General features: G+C 42.7%; 1 protein-coding gene across 4 annotated transcripts in view; it reads left to right on the top strand.

Moving 5' to 3' along the window:
- mical2a (microtubule associated monooxygenase, calponin and LIM domain containing 2a) overlaps positions 1 to 25,102 on the top strand; it is a 30,972-nt gene extending 5,870 nt beyond the window's left edge. The window contains exons 2-24 of one of the 4 annotated variants that reach the window (XM_030092799.1): positions 1,451 to 1,807; positions 5,497 to 5,704; positions 6,401 to 6,517; positions 7,927 to 8,028; positions 9,529 to 9,684; positions 9,849 to 9,949; positions 10,504 to 10,761; positions 11,399 to 11,514; positions 11,714 to 11,840; positions 11,924 to 12,014; positions 12,701 to 12,848; positions 14,213 to 14,412; positions 14,679 to 14,782; positions 14,951 to 15,019; positions 15,707 to 15,841; positions 16,155 to 16,259; positions 17,890 to 18,156; positions 19,680 to 19,787; positions 20,661 to 20,841; positions 20,912 to 20,988; positions 21,095 to 21,185; positions 22,992 to 23,052; positions 24,166 to 25,102. In XM_030092799.1, the coding sequence (XP_029948659.1) occupies positions 1,547 to 1,807; positions 5,497 to 5,704; positions 6,401 to 6,517; positions 7,927 to 8,028; positions 9,529 to 9,684; positions 9,849 to 9,949; positions 10,504 to 10,761; positions 11,399 to 11,514; positions 11,714 to 11,840; positions 11,924 to 12,014; positions 12,701 to 12,848; positions 14,213 to 14,412; positions 14,679 to 14,782; positions 14,951 to 15,019; positions 15,707 to 15,841; positions 16,155 to 16,259; positions 17,890 to 18,156; positions 19,680 to 19,787; positions 20,661 to 20,841; positions 20,912 to 20,988; positions 21,095 to 21,185; positions 22,992 to 23,050 (3,081 nt within the window). In that variant the 5' untranslated portion in view covers positions 1,451 to 1,546 and the 3' untranslated portion in view covers positions 23,051 to 23,052; positions 24,166 to 25,102. Of the gene's footprint in view, positions 1 to 1,450; positions 1,808 to 5,496; positions 5,705 to 6,400; positions 6,518 to 7,926; positions 8,029 to 9,528; positions 9,685 to 9,848; positions 9,950 to 10,503; positions 10,762 to 11,398; positions 11,515 to 11,713; positions 11,841 to 11,923; positions 12,015 to 12,700; positions 12,849 to 14,212; positions 14,413 to 14,678; positions 14,783 to 14,950; positions 15,020 to 15,706; positions 15,842 to 16,154; positions 16,260 to 17,889; positions 18,157 to 19,679; positions 19,788 to 20,660; positions 20,842 to 20,911; positions 20,989 to 21,094; positions 22,392 to 22,991; positions 23,176 to 24,165 lie in introns of those variants that run through there. The other 3 variants (XM_030092802.1, XM_030092791.1, XM_030092803.1) reach the window with 3 other exon arrangements.
- Positions 25,103 to 25,468: the final 366 nt, after the last annotated feature.

The raw sequence follows: 25,468 nt of genomic DNA on the forward strand, positions 1-25,468 counted from the left end.
TTAGAAAACATGCCCTTTTACCCATTTTTCAGCCATATTTTCAATGAAAAAATTCTCTATCAACTTAGTAATAAAGTGAAAAGTGTCACCAATAGAAAAGAACTGGTGCAGCATTTTCAACTGGTTAGTTTGACTTTTTAAGGTTGTTTCAGAAGGTCTTTTTCTTGATGAATGAATCAAGTGCATCCATCCATTTGTCAAGGCAGTTTATAACAGAAATGGAAGCAGTCAAGTGTGTTCATTGTATTTAAAGTGACCAGATGTCCTCAAGCGCATTTTTTACCCAGAACAGAACAGAACAACATATGAGGAGAACATGCAAACCTCATGTAGATAAACTCCAAACTTCACCTCAGCTGTAATCAGCCTGGGGATTTTCTCACTGTGAGGAAAGAACAATGCAACAAATATGTCTAATTGTTTGGTCATCTATACATCTACTGTGTTGAGGGTCACAGGGTGCTGGGGAAGGCATCGCTGAGCATTTTCCAGGAAAAGGTCCAATTATCTATAGTACATGATCTCATCGTGCACATCATCAAACATTCAGATGTCTTTACAGAAAGCGCAAGGCCAGCGGTCCCAAATTAGATTCAACTTGCAATATCTGTCAGCCAGTAGATGAACGTGTGTGTTACAGATTGAGGCTATTCATATTGACAGACGAGGGCCTCTGCAGCGCGATGTGTTTGTGTGAAGCTCTGTTTTTCTGAGTTTTGGAATTTTACAGATCATAAACAATCTGTGAGTTGTGGTTATGAAAAGCACGCATGGTGAATTCTTTCAGTGGCGACAAGATTGGTCTATAAAAGGGCTGAGAATGCATTGTCTGTGCTTTTCATGACTCCGCCTCAGGAGTTTGCAGCAGTATAACCTATAACGCTACACTGTCATTTTTATTGCTTGTTCATTGTGGAAGATTCATGTATATTTTTTTTTAAACAGTTTTGCTCTTTGCAAAGTTGTCACTGCAAATCTGAAGCTGCTCGGTTCTTTGTTGGGCCAACAACTTTAACAATGTGGAACCAAAATCGCCTCCATTTATAGGCTCCCATGGTTTTGCTTCTATAAAGCAGGAGTCGTAAATATGCTCAGCAGCTGCCAGACGCTGACAGACGGGTTCATTCCACGTCGGTGCATGACTCTCTCTGCAGTACGTAGCTTACAGCTGTGTCCGCATTTGAAATGTTATCTTCCTGATGTGGGAGGAAGCTTACTGTATTTCAAAATCCCCCGATGACTGAAATACTTTGATTCCTTGTCCTTTTAATGTGGAGCGGTTTGTTGTGGTAAGCAGAGAGTTGCTGTTTTTTTTTCCCACCAGGTTAACTGGAACGATCATGATCTGTTCAAACTATGAAAGAAAGGCTGTCAGGTTCAGACAGGTGGAGAGTGGGGAAGCCATCGGTGAGAGGCTGTTGGGTGACGTCTCGCTGTTCTGCCTCCACAGACTGGGCATGACGGAGCGGGCCACGCTGAGGGTGTAGCCACATCTGGCAGAGAGCGCAGAGGTCCGTACGCCACGCTGTCCGCGGCAGCGGGGAAGATGGGAGAGGCGGAGGAGGAGAGAGACAATGCGGGGAAGCTGTTTGAGAACTTCATGCAGGCGTCGACCTGTAAAGGAACGCTGCAGGCGTTCAACGTGCTCTGCAGGTGTCTGGACCTGGACCCCGCAGACCACCACAGCTTCTACAGCAGCCTGAAGGAGAGGCTCACCTCCTGGAAGGCCAAGGCACTCTGGAGCAAGCTGGACAAGAGGATGTCGAATAAGGAGTACAAGAAGGGCCAGGCCTGTGTGGGCACCAAGGTAGGATTCTATATATCTGTGTAAAGTTGTCCTTTATGGTTTATTATCCATAAGTCATCAAAGGAGGAGGATCTGTCGATGTAGATGTTTAAAAATAACCAAAAAAAAGCATCCATAGCTGATTCTGTGGTTTCTGAGCAACATAATAATACATTTTCTGTACACTCTGTATATTTTTGTTTCTGCTGTGTGTTTTTCTGTCCTCGGTTCAGCCCCTGGCTGGGCCATTGCAGCATTTCATTTCCCCCCACCCTCACCCTCCCTTCATATTTCCTGTCCATGACTCCACCGCACCTATCCAATAAAATACCAAAAAAAGGCTGAAAAAATCCATATAAAAAAGATTTAGTTTTTGTTTTTCAGGCAGGCATTGTTATCCTTTCTCCTCGGTATGTGACAGTCGGTTGTTTTCATTAGATATTTGAAGAGCGGTTCATCCCGGTTCTCATGGACTGAAAGTGCAGGCTTTTTCAAACGTTTATTTTTCTGTGGTCATGCAGCTGTTTTAAAAAGTCCCTTACCGGTGGAGTCAAACATACTTTCTTCTACACTCAGGACTCTACTGGATGACAGAAACCTTTTTTTTTTATATTATTATTAAAGAATGAAACGATACACCTCAACTCTCACATATCCTTTAGTTTCCTGACAGCATCCTCTTTCTTCTAAATGCTGTATTTGTTTGTCTGAGACGGATAGGGTTCTTAATATGCTGTGAAAACTGAAAACATGCTCTCATAATCCTGACTTCTTATGTGTATCCACAATGAAATTGCAAGGGATGATGTATGCACCATTAAAACTAATAATCTTGTAAACACCTCACATAGTTCCTTTTTTATTTTAAACAAGTGACACTCAGACAGCCCGTTAAAGTACATCACAGCATGCCCAAGTTTAAACATGGTCTCCTCAACCTCTACTTGTTCAGATGGCTGAATCAAAACGCTCTCCCTTGTCGCACTCTGCAACCAACTGACAAACATATCTCACATCAAGGCTTAAAGCAATGGTTTTTGAGAAAAGCCCTGTTTGGGAGGTTGATCATGAGAAAATACTAAAAGGACAGAGCGGCTACATTACAGTGAGTGCGTGATGCCGTGTGTTTTTGTGGGGAGTGGAGGTGATGAGGAGTGCGATCACCTTTCAGCCCTCCGCTACTCTTCGCCTGTCAGTGCTTTTATTACACGGAGAAACAGACGGCGTCACTCAGCGGCCATGATTACCTGGCTCCAGTTTCACTGAAGGTGCGCTCTGCTCTCTGCAGGCCTTTCCTGTAAACGCTGGAGGCTCCTCAGGTTGGGATTAAAATGTTCTCAATGCTTCGGCGTCAGTATAGATTTATACGCTCCGTCTAATTTGAGCCAACGCCCAAATAAGCAATACGAAGGTAAAATGCTGTGAAGCCAGTTTGACTTCCCGGCCAGAACTCTGAAGTCAATTTAAGATTATGTAATCCTCACATAAAAGTGTAAGGTCGAGTTGTCTAATCATAAGAGGGACTGAGTGCTAAAACTTGTAAACTAGTCGTAAACCGGCATTATTGAAACATACTGTGAATGTGAGAGTTGACCTTTCCTCCTCTTGAAGAGATGGATTTATTGAGCTGTTTGTACGGCATATGTCCCATTTCTTTATTGCTCACATGCACTATCTTGTTTTTCAGTAACATATAATCCATGCTCTCTCCTGGGTTACTGGATGGTGCAGACTCATTTTATGACAGCTCAGCTCTTTAACGGCGGCAGATGCGAAATCACTCGGCACCTCTTTTCCACGTTGCTGCTGCAGCAGACACGTTTTAAAGGATGTGACGTCTCCCGTGTTTTATAGAGCGGCGCAGCTGGCTGCACGGACACATAACCCCTCGCATGTTCTCATTAAAGTTTTACGGTGCAAAACGCTTTTTTTCCGAAGTGTTTTTATACAATCCATATCTCAATGTGCTGTGGCTGTAATTCTCAGTCATCCCTGCTGCAACACGTGCATTTATTTATTCCTCGTCGTATCGCACATCTTCACACAATGTGCCGTGAAAAACATGAGGTTTACAGCTCAGACTTTCAATTAAGACATTAATAGATTTTTTTTTTTTTACTCATGCCCAGTTTAATTACTGAAATGTGTGCACCTCTGATGGAATTTCTGTCTGCTCCGCCATCACCTGTAGATTAGGGGAAGTTTAAAGTCGTTTGCATGTCTGGAAAAAAGGACACTTACATAAAAGATGTGACAAGTTCAAAACTATTTGTGATCATTAAAAAAAAATCAGTTAAACATACTATTAAGATGTATCAAAAAAAATTACAATACCATTAATATTTCAATTTATTTGTAAATTAATGCACGTTTCACAATTTTTCGTGCCCTATTGGATTAAACTTTCTGAGATGTTGATATAAAGAGCATAATATATAGAAAGAAATGTCTTATACATGACTTACCAACATAGTGGGTCTTTTCTTTAATTCATGATTAAAGCCAAAGTTTGTTGGCGGTCTGTGAATTACATGGACTGATTGGTTGGGAGGGCGGCAGATGAATGACAGGGCGAGTTCGCTGTAACCTGGATGAGAATGAGGTCATGGATGGGAATCTGACAGGAAGTGTGCGTCCTGATGCAGCAGATCCAGAGCAGACCCTCAGGAAAGGCCCGCTATCTGTGAAGTTTAATCAGCCGGTGGAAAGTGGTTAAAAAAAACATCCCTGCAAATGTGTGATAGGAAGATCAAAACTGTGACACAAGATGAGAAAAAAAACCACACAGCTTGTGAACATGTGTCTGAATAAACTGAAGTCATACTGTTCACCTAATTATTGGCTTTTTTGGCTTCATTCCACGTCATCATGTGGCAGCTGATACACAAACTCCCCTTTGTTAAGGAGAGAGAGAAAAAAAAAAAAAAGATTTGGCCAGCAGGCATGCTTGTTCAGGCAGCGATCCCACCACCTGTGTGCTCTTCACACCTGAGACTGCCTCATCCTGTTAGCCTCATGGTGAAACACAGGGTTTCTCATCACCTGAGGGCTCATCTTCACACCCAGGACAGACAAACACCTTGTTTTTTTTGGTGCACATGAACTTCATGACAGCCTGACTGTCTCTCAGTGGTTATGTGTCATTTCCTCAGCCTTTATGAAAGTGGACGAACACAGGAACAGAGACTGCTCACTGCTCAGCACAGTGGGGAGAGACTCTCAGAAGGGACTTGGCCTTGGATTAAATCTCAACAGAAACACGACACACACTTCCTCCTCTTGATTGTGCCTCTTGATGTGGTCAGGAGAGACGGTTTGCCAGCACACACATGCGTCACCCCTTTCATCCGTCATCCAGGAGCCTGATGTCATGTTTGAGCCACACATTCTCAGACAGACGCTTTAACCTCAGCGGACTGACTTCATACATTTTTCTGGGAGCAGCTGGGCTTCCAATAACACCGTAGACGTGCGGTGTTCCTGTAACGGTTTAGTTTTGTGGAAGTTGTTCATAAACACGCCCCTGGGTGCAGAAGCACTAAGCTGGGCTCGTGTAAACTCTGTTCCTCATGTTTAAAGTGTTTCATTTACAGTCTCGGAGTCCCAGAGAGATCCTACAGCTGAATGCGTTATTATTAAATCCAAGGTATTATTGCCTCTCTGTGCCCCACATTAGTAATGAGGTCAGTTTGTCATTCTCTCCTATTTAGTGCCTCATCATCGGAGGAGGCCCCTGCGGCCTGCGGACCGCCATCGAGCTCGCCTTGATGGGGGCGAAGGTGGTGGTGATTGAGAAGAGGGACTCCTTTTCTAGAAACAACGTGCTCCATCTGTGGCCCTACACCATCCACGACCTGCGGAGCCTCGGCGCCAAAAAGTTCTACGGGAAGTTCTGTGCTGGAGCCATCGACCACATCAGTGAGTATCAGTGAGCCAACCAGGCCAACTGCAGGTTTTTATTTTGCTTTACACTGACCTCGAATCACATCGGTTTAATGATTTTTATCATGTTTTACCTCAGTGGCAAAAGGTAAATTAAGACTGAACTGCAGTCAGGAACCAGCAACAAGGATCTGTGTGTGCTGTGGTCATGTGTGAATACACACTCAGGCCGTCTCATCACATCCATGTAGTTGACTGTGGATAAATGCAGGCTACGATCTGGACCGGTCACCTGTCCACCAGAGGGAAAACACATAATTTCCACTCATAAACCAACTTGAGATAACCCTTAACAGCGGAGTAGAACATGCAAACTTTGCACAGAAATGCTCCCTAGACCGGACTTGAAGCTCTGTCAGCCTTGTTTTTCCTCGTTCCCAAACCATCAAAGTGCTGATTCACACCAGCTGTACCTCTGTATAATGTTTGACTCATGTTTTTTTTGTGGAAAAAGAATAAAGTCTTTGTGATTTGTGTTCGTAAAATTTGATAACCCTCATAGTCGACCAATTTTTTGCAACTGATCTTTGCTGTGCAAATAGTCTAATAGAAAATGATGTAGCAAGCTTTGCTCCTGATATTGTCAAGTTTTTATACCCAAATGAAATTCAAATTCTACATGGTTTGTGAATAAATGTTTTGAGACATTCATGTGAGCTTGTGTCTTAACAGGCATCCAGCAGCTGCAGCTGATCCTGCTGAAAGTGGCCCTGATTGTTGCAGTGGAGTTTCACATCAATGTGGAGTTTGTGAACTTGTTGGAACCGCCGGAGGATCAAGAGAATGAAGGTATTCATCCACAGCTTCACATCGGTTACATGTCCAAAACATGGAGTAGCGGTGTTTGCACCAGGTACAGACAGATGGTTGTTTTATGGCCAGCAAGATTTGTTGAGGATTTCAGATTTAAACTACTGGAAATGGTGTACCTGAGACTTTTAGTAGGATCAAATGGACATTTTTATTGAGTGGTTGATCTTGAAGCATACGAATGTTTTACGGTGAGGCATTCTTGAAGGATGTGTATTTCTGTTTACCGTTCCACTCTGTAGCTTCCTTTGTGTTTTAGGGCTGGTGAAGCAACCAGGCAAACTCCCAACCTGCAGTATGTCATCTCTTTGACAGCCACACATAAAGGAGACGTGCTCTTGGCACCGATCTTGTTTTTTTTATCACATTTAGATTGCGTTATCATGGCTTGGGAATTTTTTTGCTTGAGCGTTCTTGATCCTGCACAGATGTCAACTTTCTACATACATCTTCTTTGTATTCAGTCGGTTTCATTTGCTTTAGTATTAGCGCTTGGAATTGAGGAAGTAACTGTCACACTGTGAAGTTCGGCATTCATTTGGAATATCAATACACCGATAAGAACAAGAGCCTCGTTTAAATTTAGAGAGACTTCCCCTCCGCTTCTGCTGTGACAGACTTAGCTTTGCCCTTGGCATCATGGAAGGCATTTTCCACATGGTGGTATTACACAACAATCAGCAGCACGGACACTTCCTGCAGCACGCTGTGAATGAAGTGTCAGTGGAAATGTTCCATTACCATGATCGTGTCACATGTGATTGGGATCTGTAAAAGTCACATTGAGGTTTGAACCCTGAAGAAATGGGTAAACCTTCAGATTACAGTCATTTATTTAACTTGCTCCCTGCTGCTAGCTCCGACCAGCAGAGCAGAAAGTCTCCATCTCTGAGTGCTTCTGTATCGATTTCTTCCTGTTTAAAGGGACTTTTTCCTTTCCATCATCATGAGTTTGCTCATGTGGCATAGTTGGGTTTTTTCCCCCTTTTGCTTTGAGATAACTAGCTTGTCATTGGTGTAATATAAATACATTTAATTGAAATTGAATTAAAACTCATACTTGTGCTCATTTCCCATCATAGTTAGAGCAATAAGACAACTCTAAATATCCTGAAGTATATTATTATTCATTATTTCTTTAATGTTTTTGAGCAAAATACCAATTCCTATTCTCTAAAAAAGTGTAAAGGTGGACCTCAAAAATATTTAAACTGAGATATTTTACCATTTTTCTATATTCAATATTTGTTACATTTTTTTTTTAATCCTGAGATGTTTTTCTTGAATTTTTATCCTGAATTTCTGGTAAATAATTTGAGCCATGTCTGCAGCAGAAGGAAATATTCCCAGGGTTTGTTCGATTAGTTTTTTTTTCCTGTGTCTTTCAGGACTTGGGTGGAGAGCTGCAATCCGACCTGCCGATCACCCCGTGGCTAACTTTGAGTTCGACGTGGTGGTGGGGGCCGACGGTCGCAGGAACACACTGGAAGGTGAGAAGACAGACGGAGCTCACAGCAGTGTTGATGCCTCAAGGATGTTCTGTACTTTCAAGCCTGACAAAGAAACAGTGATCTGCATTTTGCGTTTGCGTTACACAAGGCCGAGGCCTGTCACCACTCCCTCTTTGTTTCTCGTGTTTTAAAGAAAAAAAAAAAAGAAAGTCCATTATGATTTAAAGAAAATAGCAAGAATTTCTCAGACCTTTCAGAAAATGTTCATACAAATCATTTATGGGAAACAGATTTTAGGTTTTATCAAACAAGACCCAAACTATTTTGTTCAGCCGACACATGCAGCCTCATCCTGCTTTTGCTCAAATGAAACCAACCTTTTAATAAACTTGCGTGAAGCCATTGATCTCTCCCACTGGGAGAGATCAGCACATAGAAAACCGAAGACGCGCCGTATATAAATAGAGCGGAGCAGAGCGGAGCAGGGGGGTCGGGGCTGCAGCCAGTGTATTCCTGCTGGACCGACTCCATCGCTCTAACCGTTACTGACTCTTGAAAATGCTGTCATCTAACGACCAATTCACATCAAATGCTTATTCCTAAAAAGGATATTTTAAGGCAGCGTGAGATGTTTAGCTCATTCCCCAATTATGAAGAAACCCCGGGGGGAATGATTTCCCCCTGTTCTCAGCCTGTTTTTGTGTAACTTTGTGGCCTAGCAACAGACAGTGAGAGACAATCACATTGTTAGCTGTTGATTACTATTCCTGTTGAGGGAAAAAAAAGCAGTGTCAGGACAGATCGGGAATGGAAAAGTTGCTGAATGATCCTAAACAGGGACAGTTTGCAGAAGTTGTGGCGCGGATTCAGGTTGTTGCTGTCTGAACTGCCGCTATCTAAGCACTGCTGTAAGCTGTGGCTTTATCCTTCATGCAGCTTTGAAACCAATGACATTTTCAGTAAGTTCTTTGTTTGCTGCTTTTAAAATAGTTGATTTTACTCTTTTGTTGTGTATCTGGAGAATCTCCAGTCATCGTCTAAGGACCTCTCGAATGTTTTTGTTTTTCCGTGTCCCTGATTTCTCTTCAGAAAAAGCTCAAATATTCTCTATTATGAAGAGATTTATTCTGCGTGTTCAATAGCTAAAGGATCAAATCAGATTCCTCCATCAAAGAGCCACATTTATTAATTCTAAAGTGAATTAATGGTTCATAAAATGTCTGACTGCTGAATGGCGCTAACCTCTCACAAGTGGGCCTTTGCTTCTGCACTTTTAGTCCTGAAGGTTAATTAAGTAGAAGGCTTTCAAGTTTGATGATACGCTGAATTATTTAAATCCTGGTGCTTCTTAAAGTCTGGGACTTTTGTTCCTTCAGCCATATAATGGTTCACCTTGGTGAGCTTTCTTTTTATCCCAAAATAACTGCCTTGTAATTATAGTTTAAGGCTAGATTTCCTTTGGTTTTAACAGGGCTGGTAGACTCGGAAAGAGCGACATCCGCGTCTTATTCCGTCTTCCTCTGTTTGTCCGTGTCCCAGGTTTCAGGAGGAAGGAGTTCAGAGGGAAGCTGGCCATCGCCATCACGGCCAACTTCATCAACAGGAACACGACGGCAGAGGCCAAAGTCGAGGAGATCAGTGGAGTGGCCTTCATCTTCAACCAGAAGTTCTTTCTTGACCTCAAAGAAGAGATGGGTGAGAAAAGAAGCTTATTTAAAAGCAATGCTGTGTTTTTTTTTTCTTTTTTCCTGTCTCCTCTGACTGTGTTCACTTGATGCTAATGTAAAGACTTTCATTAAACCTTGAGCTTCTTTGTCAAACTGTCACCTGAAATACTGAAAGCTCTCTTTTTCTCACAGGTATCGATCTGGAAAATATTGTGTACTACAAGGACAACACACATTACTTTGTCATGACTGCCAAGAAACAAAGTCTGCTCGACAAGGGAGTCGTCATTAATGTAAGCTAAAGGCACCCGGTGTGATCTTTGACCTTTTAGCAGGTGTGGCACAAGACAGATAATGTTACAGATTTGTTTTGTTTTATGATTTGTTTATTATGGGCTGAAGCTATCCGGAGCAGATAAAATGGAACTATTTAATGAGATAAGAAGAAGCTATTTGATAACATTGAAGATTTAACCAGCAGGTTTGACTCAGTGAAGAAATTACAAACCTTGTTCTGTTTTGCAGTTTGTCACATCCCACTGAAATAGTTTCTAAAATGGAAATAAACACACGCTCCGATGGTTGAAAAAACCCACCAGGTTATTCCATTCGATTAGGAAAAAAATAACTATGTCCAGTCAATCATCAGTCTTTTTTAGGGGCTTCATTTAAATGTTCCATTACTATATTTTTTAAAAGTAATGCTTTCTCTCATGGCTTTGGTGTTTCTAATTGACAGCAGGGTTTATATTTTTTGCCTTGATGTTCAGATTTGTTAAGATAAAACATGAATACAGCCCGATTCCGCCTCGCTCTGAAGTCTCTCCCGTCTGTGTTTTTTCAACAGGATTACGTCGACACCCAGATGCTGCTGAGCAGCGAGAACGTCAATCAGGAAGCTCTCCTGTGCTACGCCCGGGAGGCTGCCGACTTCGGCACCAATTACCAGCTCCCCACGCTGGATTTTGCCATTAACCACTGCGGCCAGCCGGACGTAGCCATGTTTGACTTCACCAGCATGCACGCCTCTGAGAACGCCGCCCTAGTCAGGGAGAGGTTTGGACACCAGCTGCTGGTGGCGCTGGTCGGCGACAGTCTGCTGGAGGTGAGGACGATCGGGAAGTGAAGTGAGTTCATCTTAGCAACAGGCCGCCTGAGGAAAGAGGCTGCCGCACATTCTGACACTAAAACTCCTCTGGACAGACACTGAGGAGCGAAGAGGTCTTTTGAAATACTGGCTATGTTACTAAAATTTTTTGAAGTTTTTTTCAATCTTTTATCCCAAAGCAGAACTGACTTTTAAAATATATTGGCTAAAATACAAGATAAGCCTGGAAACCTCCCAAAAATAACATTGTCAGTTTTATCATTCTTCTCGTTTCTTTTTTCTTCCTCCCACATTTTTATTGCATATTCTTTCTGCACTCAGGAAATCTACACTCAGGAAAGGTGAACTCCTCTCCTGCATACCTCGGCATGATTTTCTCTGCTGTTTGCTCTTAAGTCCTGTCCTCCAGTCTTTATCGTGCAATGCTTGTCTCATCGTATATGTATGTAAGGTTTATTTTTTGTTTTGCTTGGCCAGTATGAAAGTATGTGAACAGTCTAAAATCATCCCGCCGTATGTCAGATATTACACACCGCCACTCTGATAAGGGCTGTTTTGTCTCCACGCGTACGGACGCGGTCATGATTCTGTGTTCGCGTGTGTGTTCATGTGTGTGTTCTGTGTGGATGCGCAGCCCTTCTGGCCGATGGGGACGGGTTGCGCCCGGGGCTTCCTGGCGGCCTTCGACACGGCCTGGATGGTGAAGAGCTGGGCTCAGGGCCGGACGGCTCTTGAAGTGCTCGCAGAAAGGTGTGCTTTTTTTTCCCTACATGTCTTAAATTTAATGCAATTCAATCTCACAGTGTTTACGTGATCACTCATGTGTGAAGCCTCCAGCAGCGACCCTTTGTCAAGTCACTTCACCACACATAGATGCACTTTTATTTTTGGATATTGATAGAAACTGGACTGATTTGAACCCCTGTGTATGCTCTTGATGCCGCTCTAGGGAGAGTATTTACCGGCTGCTGCCACAGACGACACCTGAAAACATCGCCAAAAACTTTGAACAGTACACGATCGATCCCGGGACTCGGTACCCAAACCTCAACTCCTCCTGTGTTCGACCTCACCAGGTGAGACGGAGTGACTGCGGCGGCTGTAGCACATGCTTACTGGCATCGTTTTTCATCGTTGGATGCCTTTTGCCATGTTGTAGGTGCGCCACCTGTACATCAGTGGAGAGCTTCAGCCCTCCTCTCTGGAACGTGCTGCTTCCATCCGACGGCCGGTTAATCTCTCCAGACGAGGTGAGCTGCACAGGAGCTGACAGACTTTACAGAAATGCTTCTGAATCACGGATCGTTTAATAAGAGCAGTGGATCCCAGTATGAACAGTGTGAACTGGTTAACTAAAGTAACCAAAATGAAGCCTAGTCAGGGAATAAGTCATCAGCTGAGATTTGTTTTAAATCTTTGGGCTCATCAAGGAGAAGAAATCAAGAAGAAAGTTGAGTTTTAAAGGAACAATCCTATAGAAATGCCTCATTCTGCTTAAATGTTGCTGCTTTTGCCTTTCATATGACCCTGCTTTTAAATCAATACAATCAATCTCTCACATTTTAAACCCATTGCATGTAGAATCAAATAACGGAACATGTTAGAGCTGAACATTTCTCATATTTTCGCCTGAACTTTATAATACGAATCGTGGTTACAGTACGTCCGACGTGAGCCGAACTGTGTTTGACCAGAATAGCTTCACCGACTGAGTTCATGTCCAGACAGAGACGTTTCCACACCAGAGCGCCGACTCCCAGCGCTTTCTGTCAGGGTCTGATTCAGCAGCACCAGGCTGATTGCCGTACGGTCATTACATCATATCCTCGCCATCTGAAAGTGGTTTTTCTGAAAAACAGGATGCATTCCTTTGGGAAGCTTGTATGAAAAGAAATTGTTTTCATAAAAATGTGCCTCGACATGTGCCTTTCTGTAGAGTCGGAGATCAGACCGGCGAGGCTCCTCACCTGGTGCCAGAAGCAGACGGAGGGCTACAGGAATGTGACCATCACAGACCTCACGTCATCCTGGAAGAGCGGCATCGCCCTCTGTGCCCTCATCCACCGGTTCAAGCCCCAGCTGATGTACGTAACCCGCATTGGATACGGCGAGCAGGTTTTAGCAGCGCATACGTGCCCGGACATGAAGCTCCTCGCCGTTTCTGTCTGGAAATGAGCTCAATGCTCTCTCGTGTATGAAGTTGTGAGGAAATTAACTTCTAACATCTTTTGAAACCTGCTTTTGATTGTGCGTTCGTGTTTGTTTTAGGTGTGCTCTCCAACTCTTGAGTACAATTTGTGAAACACATCACTATTCTCTTTCTTTATTGCTCACTGATGAGAGTAAAACTCTCCGTCGGTCCTTTAGCACTGAGCAGCTGTCTGCATTTTACTTTCTTATAATCTAAAACGTGTCGTCATTGATTTGAAAGCTCAGCTGAAACAAACAAGCTTGGATTTACTCGGTGCAACTGTAGATTAGTACATTTACGAATCTAATTATATCATCTCACCCTTTAATTATTGCCTTCATACCTCGACGCGTACCGCTGCAATCTTATGTGGTCCCGTAAGTTTCCAGGAACACACTGGCATTCCTCCCTCTCTGCCTCTCCGTCTGCGTGCCTGTCAGCAGAGGGGGCGGCGGAGAGGGGATGAAGAGAGAGAGCCTCAGACAGTGTGTGTGTGTGTGTGTGTGTGTGTGTGTGTGTGTGTGTGTGTGTGTGTGTGTGTGTGTGTGTGTGTGTGTGTGTGTGTGAGCTGCTGCTTGGTTACTGCTCTCTTCTTTACGTTACTCTTGAAGGTGTCTGCACACCGTCATAGTAGGACGAGATGTTTCCATTTTCTGCTGCAATGTGAGAATAAGTTCTTCTTCACATTGTTTTCCATGCGTGTGTGTTGTCTTTATGCACAAGGCAACTTACAACTGAGAGAAAGAAAAATAATTCAGTGAATCTCAATTGTAAATCTTATTATCACATTCCTTTGTCATCTGTCTGGGCGTCTCAGCTCAGGCAAGGCTCACACCTTTTTTTCTTTTCTTTTTCTTTCGGTTCGTACCAGGGTACCGCACTGCCGTGCGCGCTCGGAGTCAGTTCACTAAACAGCTGCTGTGACTTATTTTCTGCTACATAACTTCCAAAACAATGCTGTGGGCTTCAGCTGAATGCATCTTGGATTATTGCGGTGGTGTTTTTACGAGCTAATAACTCATCAACACATAGCAAACATTTTTTTTTTAAAGGAGTTGAAAGTGTGGCAGGAATTTCTTTCTTATGTACATCAGTGACAATAAACGCAGAGAAGCTATAACACATCTGAAGTCCATCAGAGGAACTCCACTTATCTCAGCTTGATCTTGGTTTGGTGTCACTGAGAAATGAGAGCATAATGAATGGATGCTTATGTTTTGTCTTTTTTTTCCTTTCTTTTTTTCTTGCCTTCATTAGAGATTTCGACTCCTTAAATGAGGAGGACCGTGTCGCGAACCTCCAGCTGGCCTTCGACGTCAGCGAGCAGGAGTTCGGGATCAAACCGTTCACTTCGGCGGAGGATCTGATCGGCGAGGAGGAGCTGGATAAGACCCGGATGATCGCCTACCTGTCCAAGTTCTATGAACTCTTCCGTGGAACTCCTCTCCCTGCATCAGGTCCATATATATTTTTTATGTTTTGTCATTTAATGCCATGCTTTCAACATTAACATTTTAACATGTTTTGTTTCATGGCTGAGTGATTCAGCTCAGTTTTCATAAGTGGAATTATTACTCTCCATATTGTCAGTTCTTTTTTTTCCAGCCTGCCTGTTTAACGCCTTAAATCCATAAGAGAATAACACACGGGGGTTATGTGAAGTTTACAGCTGTACACAGTGGAAAATATGAAGGCTTTAATGGAGTCATGTGTTATACTGCAGGTTCCAGAGGAGTGGATGAAAACAATGAAGATTATCCTTCTAAGGAAGTCAGAAGTAATAATAATGTGCTCAATCTTGCACTGCCCAGGAAAAGAGTGCCAAAGGTAACTCTGTCCAGAGGTGTTTGTCTCCAGTTCACTGATTACAGTTGTTTGCTTTGCACGGTCTTTATTTCTAGGCTGAATGTGATTCCTATGTGATACATTTCATAGTGTTTTGTTATATAAAATGCTTTATTTTTGTGTGACCGTCTCATTTCTTTGTATTTCAAGGATGATAAGAAATCAGACGGTACAGACCCAATATTCAAAAGGAGGCGGCACTTCTGCTATCTGGAGGAGGTTTGTTCAAATAAAATGTTCTTATGAGAGCTAGTCTGCTGATGCATTTCTTGCCTTTTCACACACCTCAGTGTCTCAGCTGCAAAAAAGCTCTGAGCAATAATTGTTCACAGTTTGTGCCTCTTTTAATGAAAAGTGACAAGTGTGTGAAGATTATTAAATTAAAGCGCGAGTGAAGACCTGCAGGTGTTTATTTACTAATGATGAGAGGAGAGGGACAAGCGACAGATTTACCATCATTACAACATCAATATTTACGTCTTGCCACAATAAATAATTTCTCCACATCCAGAAAAGTGTAAAAATAATTGTTCCCTTTCTGAAACCCTTTCAGTGGGAACTGCAGTGGTGTCTGGTTAAAGCTTAGCTCTGGAAGCACAAATCTTAAAGCAGTAAGACATCAACATCATGTACCGAAGTGTGTGTTGCGTTTTATATTGCAGCAGGTTAATAAAATATCAGGCTGTGTTATAATTCAGGAGTAGACGTAGCCATGTTGACACCAACAGACTTCATTCATAGACTGAGTGATGGAGTACTGATCACTGTAACTGTGTTCGGAAGTGGTTTTGTAGAATAAGAATAAATAAAAGCCGTACGCACTGTGTGTGTTCAGACTGCAGGGTTGGAAAAGTGACACAGCTCCTGTGATTTCCGAGGGTCTGACTATTGTCTGTGTGTCTTCAGGCCACCAATCTGTCCAGCAACGGCCCCCCGGTACGAGACGGTCCTGATCCTAAGGAGAATAAAGTTCGCTCCATGGCCACTCAGCTGCTGGCCAAGTTTGAAGGCACACCCAACCACACCGTTCGCAAAACACAGGTAACAACAGAGAGGATCACTTTTATTCTCCTGTTTGTGAATGGGATTTTCAGGATCTATGCATTTTATGCTATTCTACATTTTATTCTTCTTCTTACTTCAGTGTTTCATTTCTTTCTTTTTATGTTTCAAATTTCCCTCCTTGAAAGCTGGAGACGGTGGTTTTTGGTCTCAGTGTGATCAAACTGTCCTTCTTGCCAATTCTACCAGACCTTCTCTTGTCTGTTTCCAGCTCCTGATAGTTTCAGCCGTTTCCACTCCTGTGCCTATACTTATTAACTCTTTTTTTCCCCCTAACCCTCTGGGATCTCAGTCAGACTGTGAGGAGTCACTGCTGTTCCACACGTTCGGCCTGACTGAGAGTCTGCCGGTTAAACTGGGGCCCCCGGTCCCACCCAAACCTCCTCCTGTGACGCAGGTAGTCTGGACGGACTGAACAAACAGCACTGAAACACATAATGAAAAAAACATTGTACGAACTTCCCAGACTGTGTAGTACCTAAAATGGACAGTTAGTTATTTTGCATGCTAATTTGTCCTGCTGTCACAAACCACATGTACAGTACATGTAACCCAAACACCGCCGCCCTCCTGTAAAACCTAAAAATAATGCACATAAAATCCGCTTTTAGTTCCTGAATGTTTAAAAGACCATAATGGTGGTTTTTCTTTGAGCCCTGACGGACTGCAAACCCCTTATTTTACTGAGAGAACTGTGAGGCAGTCCTTCATGCGTTGTTCCAGTTTGACGCGGCACAAAAAAACTGCTAATCTAACATTAAATTGTCTTTTCTGCATTCCTCCTGTGCAGAGCGTATTGTAAATTTTCCTTTCTTGACGTGAACTGAAGGATCCTTTTCACCGTGGGAACATGAGGTTTTGGTTTCTTAACAGTGGAATTAAAAACTTGTTAAAAATGTGAGCGTGCATAGCGAGAATAAGTCACATTTTCGCATTTTCTTGTACGTTGCTGAACTCGTTTGAGAGCTCAGAGTCGTTCTACTCCATTGAGAAGGATGGTGGTTTGATCCCCATCTTATCTGGTCTTTGTTTCAAATACTTCTTGCACAAGACACTGAATCCAACGTGCGGATCATTCACAGTGTGTAGTGACTGCCATGCAAAATCCTCTCACCATTTGTTTTTTTCCATCAATATTCGAAGGTCGCGCCTCACATCTTTTAAATTATTTTCAAATGCTTGTACATTTGTCTTTAGTACGTCACGAAACACAAGCATGCGTTTCTAGAATGTGTGTCACGGGACGGCAGAGTTAATCCCAGCTGACTCTGGGTGAAGGCGAGTTCTCTGGACGGGTCACCAGACCGTCACACACATTCACCACTTCAGAAGATTTTCGAGCGGCTGTGTGTGCACGGAGGGGACACGCAGACTCCACACACAGAAAGCCCTTCAAAGAAGCCTTATTGCGAAGCAAGAGTAGAAAGCCAATACATCACCATGTGGCCTTTTCTTGAAATTAGAAACTAATTTGGTATAAATAACTGAATTATATTTGCTCATTGAGTTTAACAAGTGTGATAAAACACTCCTTTATAGCTGCAGTGAAAGCAGTGCACTCATGGGATTTAATCACTGGGAAGTCGTGGCCACAAAAATGTGAATTTATTAGTCTATTGCATTAAAACAAAAAAAAGAAGCTGTTGGCTGTTAAATCCCAGCTGCTGCCTCTCCCGTTTTTAAGTTTTTGACCAGCGGATGTCAGGAAGTTTGAACGGGGGTTTCTCCATAACACTGAATTGTCCTGAGATGGTTGCGTAACTTTGTGAAAACATAAAGCAGACGGCCACAGTAATGGATCACCTACGTGCTGCTTTTCATGCTGTGCTGAGCATGACCGATGTCTGCCAGGAGGGTCGGAAATCAATCCAGCGTCTCGTGCTGCTTTATGGACAGCTCAAGTGTTTTGGCGATTTGGACTTAATGGGCCGAAACTCACAAAACCACCTCTATGGTCTTTAAATGATCCACAGTGGATGAAAATGCTTTACTGTCGGATAAGTTCATGTCTGTATTGTTCTTTTCAGTTTGAAGTCAGTATCAGAAAAGCAGCGGCGCAGTTAGTCCGCCCGCCTCCAAAGACCCTGCCCAAGCCTGGGCTCCGGCCCGAGGCCCAGCAGCCGTTTCCTCTAGTGAAGCTCAGACACGTTGATCCCACGCTCGCTGAGACGACGCCCCCGCCTCAGCCTCAGAGCGCAGACCCTCCCACTGCTCCTCCTTCTTACCAGTCCGCAATCAGTGTCATGTCAAGAATCCTGCATCGCCTCAGGGAGGTGGACGAACACGTCTCTGAGGTGAACAGTGTCTCCTTTCCCTTGTCTTTTGTCTCTTTCTTTTTGGTGTTTGCGTGCTTCTGTCCCCGGAGAAGGCCCCAGAGTGGATGATGATGATGACGATGATTGTATAGTCTGTCCTGATTATACATTCAGGCTTGTGTAATATATAGTCATATGGCGAAGTCAGCCCCTAATTATCCAGCCTGACGTAAAATTGCGACAGCAGACTTTACAGAGCTGGCGCAGGCTGAGACAGACGCGCAGGCTGCTGGAACGCTTCACGTCTTGTGGGACGCGTCGGCCGGGCGCAGGCTGCAAATAGAGCAAATTGACTGTTTTGATTACCGAGATTTGACAAATGGCCCTCGGCAGTGGTTGCGCTGACTCCATTTATCACTGCAGAATGATTAAACTTCACTCTTTAATTAGTAAGAAATTGAAATTTCAATAATTTAGACTTTTTGGTTTCAACTGGTTTTGAGAAAATACATCCTCAGTCGAAATAACTGTCAACCACAAAAAATGGACATTTTCTTACTATTATTATTGCTTCAGACAAGTTTTTTCATTTTTTTTTTTTTTTTGGTTAATTTACATTCAGTCTATCCGAACTGCTTGTTTGTCCTTGTTGACTTGCAGGTCGTACATCACTCATTTATCCACTCTGTAAAAGTTTGCTTGATATTTTATCGCGTCAAGGCAGGACAGGATCGTTTTCAAGCAACAAAAATGTTAATCTTCACTACCAGAGAGCTGTGGTGACCAAATGCATCTGTCACATAAATCTATGAGAAGTGTGGCTACTAATTCAGACTGACTGTAGATCTCTCATTTTTATCCTAATGCATGTATTGATCTTACATGAAACCAGGACTGATTACATTTTTTGGGTAAATCTGCACATTTCCGGGGAAATGAAGCAACTTGTATGTCTAACAGGTAATGGACTGAATACAAGTTTTCCATAAATGATATGACAAATTTTAAAAATCTGAATAAAACTGAATGTAAATCAGAATTTCTCCTCACTGTTTCTCCCTATATTCCTCATCGTTTCGCTCAGCACTACTAATAACCTTTTGCTTCTTTAAATAGGAATCTTATTACTGTGTGTCACTGGAACTTTGTGCATTTTTCTAAACTAATGTTTCACGTTTCTCTTTTTTTTTTAATTATTATTAATTTGTCTTGTGATTAGACTTCCTTGAAGTCATTTCTCTCCCAGGCTTGTGCAGCTGTTTTTTTCTTCCCGCATAGTGTGATTAACCACATGAAGTGGGGTGTGAAATTAATATAATAAGGCAGCTTTCATGCCACACAACAGCGTTATTGTTCTCCCCTCAACAATATGTCAAGTCCTGTGTCTTATTCAGGAAGTAGAACAGAAAGAGCGTTCATCTGTTAACCGTGCCATGCTTATTAGGATATATTAGTCTCTCTAATTATGTGTCCACACAGAGAGCTCCTCATTATTCGTCATAGGTGGATGTGAGGCAGCCAGTCCGATGACTTTTCTCATGCTCGTCTTTGTCCTCCTCCAGAAAAAAGCTCAGACACAACAGGTTAGAGAGTTTCAGTCAAAGAGCATAAAGGAGAAAGCGGTGCACCTTAGGGGCCTGTTCTCAGCAGACAGCGACGCTGTGCTCAAGGTGATTATGTGGAGCATGACCGCTAACCCCGCTGTGACTTTGTGTTTTGCATTAACTTCCCCCTCCAACCGTGCATTTATTTGCATGAGGAAACGGACATGGTTTGGTTGCATGCATCAGTTTTCACACTCGGTGGAAAACTTCATCAAACTGTACCTGACGATATGGTCGGATGGTTTTATCTGCACAACATTGACGTGTGTGTGTGTGTGTGCAGGACTGATGACTTTACTGTTGATGACCAGAGAGGCATGTGAAGCTTCACATTTCACTACAGCTTTATCAGAACTTTGCCTTAACTGCTGTTTTTTGCTCCTTGTGTTTTGATATTCAGCTGTCATCGGACAGGTGAGGTGTGTGTTCTTGCGGATTTCCTTCTGCTCCACACGTCTCAAAGAGCGAACTGCTGCCCTACTGCCACATGACTTTGCTACAGAGTGATAGAAGAGGTGCACATTTGGCTTCGTCCAGTTCAGGGCCGTGGGCCACTGGCAGAGCACACAGCGACGTGTCTGTCGGGTCCAGCAGGCCAATCACACTGCAGACACAGAGATAGGACAGACAATTATACTCAACCACATTCACTCACATTTATACACAGAGAGAGAACAAACAGAAAAAAAACAGTGAGTTGAAATTAAGACGACTGTCTTTAGAAGATTACGTCTGTGTGTGTCTCATTAACGTCACTAATCATCTCTTTGGAGAACTAAATTTGTGTATTGTGTTCTTGTGAGTGATTAGTTGATGATCTCTGAAAATGAGCAATCAGAGGCCGGTGTGTCGGCGTCATTTGCGAAGCGGCATCAGACATCAGCGCTTATTGTTCATCAGCTGCTGGGATGTGACTGTTTGCTTTCCCGTGTTTTCCAGGGCGGCTCCGTGCGGCGGACGTTCTCCCAGTCAGGTGACAAGTGCCATTCATGCGAGAAGCGCGTTTACATGGTGGAGAGGGTCTGCGCCGAGGGGCTCTTCTTCCACAGGGAGTGTTTCCGCTGTTCCACCTGCGGCTCTGCTCTCCGGCAGGGAGCGCACGCCTTCCACTCTGAAGAGGGTGTGTATCTGCCGCCTCTGCAGGGCTTTAAACGGCAAACTTTGCCCTGACGTTTCACGTGATCTTCCAGGGAAACTATACTGCAAGCTTCACTTTGATCAACGCAACAATGGAACCAACCAGCGGAGGAGTTTGTCTCTGCGCTCAGTGAGTTTCCCTCCACGTTTACATTCAGAATAGACTTCCATTGAAAAGTTAACTGCTTCATCAGTTCAAGTTTAGATTATAATTGTCAATATGTCTTGTATTTCAGACCAGCTTTGGAGTTCAGGGGCGATGTGCTGCTGACGAAGACGGCTCTCCATCCGGCGGCGCCGCAGACCTGCAGAGTCAGCCGGCTGCAGGTACGGCCCGCTTCAGCGCATTCATAAAGAAACAGCTGAGCTGGCCCCTGCGTGCGACCCTCGCCGTGTGTAACTTGCCGTGGTATCTGTCTCGTCGCGCACGCGGCGCCGTGCGGGCTCTGGGCGGCCACCTGAGGGACAACGCCCAGGACTACGCGCTGCTGTACGAGCTGCTGAGCATGAGCTTGCCCCTGCTGTTTGTTCTACAAGAGGTGCTGCTCCAGATGTGTGCGGAGGCCGTCCCCGACGGGCCCAGCTCCTTTCAGCCTCTGCTGCAGTGGCTGCAGGAGCAAGTCGGGTAGACGCCAACGCTAACCTCAAACGCCGCTCCAGAGCCGCCGGACGAGCGGCCGTGGCGCATACCAGCTGGATCGTTTTCATTGTTTGAGCAAAAGTGCAGAAGCACCTTTGTAATGTTTACTTCCTTCTCTGATGACACTGTGGGTTGAGTTGCTAGTTCCTTGGTTGCGTTCACGCACCAGTTGAAACAGACACACTGTAAGTTGTTTATGCAGAGCTTAGCGGTTTACATTGGAGGATTCATCAGAAAATTACAGCTGCAACAGCAGAGTGTTGCTGCGGCCTTTGACAGGGGAACAGTGCAGTACTAATTAATACGAGTGAAGAACCTGAAACTAGTCGACGTTCAAACAAAATGTACCTCAGTAAGTGCATTGAAGACTTTAAACTGCTGAAGTTTCTAATAAACATCGCTGTGGAGCGGAAGTTTTCACAGCGTGACTTAGGACATTTTTCACGCAGTTGATTTCTGAACTCGGGTTATGACTGATTAACTTGATGCACTTTATCACTGAGAACTGCCCTGTTGATGCAGCAGTAAACTGTCACATCCTGGTCTCAGGTTAGCAGTGACCACAAAACAGGTTTTCCTCTGATGATGCATGTGTGCAGATGTGCCAGATGTTTTTTTTTTTTTTTCTAATGTAAGCATGTGTGTGTTTTACTGGCAACAACTTTTGTTTATTCAAAAGAGGTTTTATATATTTTTCATTGATTTTTTTTTTTTTTTTTTAACTGAATATCACCAAAGAATCTCTGAAACTGTGGACTCTCATCAGTACTGTGGAGTATTTTGTTCTTTGCTGCCATCTACTGTTGACTTGGGAAACAAAAACAAAAAAAAAAAACATGAAGGGACATTGAGCAACCCCACCTTTTCATCTTCAATCTTTCAGTTATACACAAGCACAATGAAGCAAATGCCTTCATGATGATTGAAAGACTTTCAGTTTTACTGTACAAAGCGGCTTGCTGTGATGGGTTTGAATGCGTTTGCTTGTTTTGCCTTGAGTTTGAAGCACCTTGTTGCAGCAAATCTCTGACTAGAAGCCAAAGTTGCATCCTGTTCACATAAACTATTCAATGTGGCTCACGAAGCACTTTAGCTACAAAAATGTTTCTCTTTTCTTTTTTTAAATCATCTAACTTTTTTTTTGTGTGTGTGCGTGTGCGCTTTTGACCAAATACTGCTATGTCTCCATGTTGTTGTGGGACTGCTGCATGTGATACGAGCTGAATGTTTTGTTTACATGCATGTGGGAAAACAACAGTGTTTTCTTTAAATGCCAAAGATCTATTTTCATTTGCACAAACTGGACTCGTACAATGTGTAAGTGGCAGCCATGCAAACTGCCCCAGAATACCTTCTTCATGATGAATGTCAGTATTTAGTGTTTCTCTAAAAAAACAAAAAAAGTTCTTCCTTTTTGTTATTTTAATATTTGAACCTATTTATGTCTTCATGTTCTCAGTGTTCCGCTGATGTTTGTCTTTTCCTCTGTTCAGCTGATGCCTGTTTTGAAGCTTGTGAGACAACTGGATGGTTAGGAGAGATGACATTTTGAAGGTGATCACCTGCATGGCCATGGGTTTTTTGTTCCTTTTTTGTTGTTTGTTTTTGTTTTTTTGTAAGGATGACGACGTGGCTGCACATGCTGATATTAAACATGTCTGATATGACTGAACTGCACTTTCTGGGTTGATTGTTTTTCTCTCTTTGCAGTGACACTTGATTTCTGGCCACACTAAAATCAGAACTAATGAATTGCCCCAGTGTTTTGTTTTGGACTTTAACTCGTACTCACACAATGTGGTTTGAAGCTCTGCAGACAGCTGGTGTGGATCATGAAGCAAAACTAAATCCAGTCTACTTGCAGAGGTGGTAAAAGGCATGGAAATTCCACTTAATTCCAACTACCGTTAGTTTGCTAATTTTTTTTCTCAATACTAAAAGTATTGTTGTTAAAATGACCCGAGTTAAAGTACTTAGTGCTCCTACAGCCGACTCGGACTATTGGTTACATTAACTGTTGAATATTTAATTGCATTGTCATTAGAAGTAACTAAAAACACTGACGAATGATAAGGTTTTAAAAAATTACAAGAATTTGTTCAGTAAATAAGAAGGGAAAGTGTTTTTATTTTAACTGTTGTTAGTATGATTATATACCAGATATATAAATACATATAGTATCTTACATATTTGATCTGTTTGGTTAATGTGTGTGGATGGGATGTGTAATTGATTTTAAAGCTGGTCTGTAATCATTTAAATATATATTTTTAAATGTCATTAAATTTTAAAGTTAGAACAGCATAGCTGAAGGATATATTGTGTATCGTTTCTAATATTACGGCAAAGTTTGACACTAAATTCAAAAGTAATCTTCATGCTGTATTTGGACCCCAGCTCCAGCACATCTCATGTAATTACCATTATAAAGTTTCTCCTGTTTTTGTTATTTCATCTCTTATTGAGCATAAGACACATTTTTAAATAGTTATTTCAGCCTGTTTACAATTGCCACTGAGAAAAACAAAGGATGGCCTATGTGTCTTTATCCTCTGGGATAAATTGCCTGGAGCGACGTCAGCTGAGTCTGAGACTGCAAATATAAAGTGTGTGAGTGTGGACTTTGAGAGGAATGAGCCTCAAGAAGGCTGCTCTTCATCTCTGCAGGAGGCGAGCAGCTGGAGGTATAACACTCCTGCACACTCTGATCAGGCGGCCCTGATGTAACGCCGTTATGGGTAAAGGACACAGCTGCAGGGGTAATGTTTGCATTGAATAAGAACAATGTTTGAGTGTACAGTGCCATTTTCTCTCCAGTTCTTTGGATCTAACTGTGCTTTACAATTCCTGTAAGACACTTGAAAGCTTGATGTCAAAAAAGATGACAAAGACTTGCCTTTTCTCCTACAATGCTGAACGTCTTTCAGCCACTCCAAAGCCACGTCGGTTCAATAAAGAACTGTTAAACAGCTGACAGGAGTTTGCATGTCTTCAAATATTCACATTTAGTTGTTTCTCTAGGTTTTTTTTTTTTTAATTCAACAGCTGCCACAGAAGAACCTTCTCTTTAAATGCTCAACATGACAATGTATATATTAGATGCTCGAGTTTTGTATGGTTTAGCAGGTAAAATAATTTCAGGTATTTCGCTGTTATTGCTAAAAAAATGGACTAGGGAATAAATCATAGATCATTATTGTGCAGTAATGATTGTTGCTGGACTGAATGGTAGACCGACTCACTACACCATCTTGTGGAATCAACTGGTATTACAGTCCAACCCGAGCTAGCTAGTTAGCTAGCCAGCTAATTATTTTTAGATTTACATTTTAAGGCTGTTATACTGTTGAAGAGTGCTGCACGCTGCACCTTTAAAAGAACATAGAAAAACACAGACAAAGAAGAAACAGGTACTGAAAAGTCTGGAATGGTTTCTGTTGAAGGTCCATGATCACATCTTTGGTGAATCACTCAATATCATGAATATCCTCAGATGTACAGTGTCTCTCAGCACGCAGATATTGACCTTTCTCTGTCACGCCTCGTACAAATGGAATAAAACCTGCATTATGAAGCGAAATTTCTCTGTCTCTTCTTTAGTGTCTCTTAAACGCAAAATGCCCTCTTATGTTACACTGAAAACCATTGAGGAATGCATGAAAAGCTCAAAGGGCTGACTTTGAGAAAAAAAAAAAACAGTTTAAAAAAGAAGTCCTTGACTTAAAAAGAAAAGAATTTTTTTTTAAAAAATACTGTTCAAGTCTGAATAGAAGTCTTTATCACTGAGTTTGTTAATTAAACTTTTGGGATTTCAAGTACCAAAGAGCAGAAAGACCCCAAAAAATAATAAAAAAAAGACTTTATTTTCTTTGTAATAAAGAGGAATATTGAATGAGCAGTGTATCTGAATTGCGGTTCATTTCTGAATGTCACTTTCCCCCCCCCACAAACGCATTTTTAAAGAGCATAA

This window comes from Salarias fasciatus, chromosome 1 (genome assembly GCF_902148845.1).
Source record: "Salarias fasciatus chromosome 1, fSalaFa1.1, whole genome shotgun sequence".
Lineage (NCBI taxonomy): Eukaryota > Metazoa > Chordata > Actinopteri > Blenniiformes > Blenniidae > Salarias > Salarias fasciatus.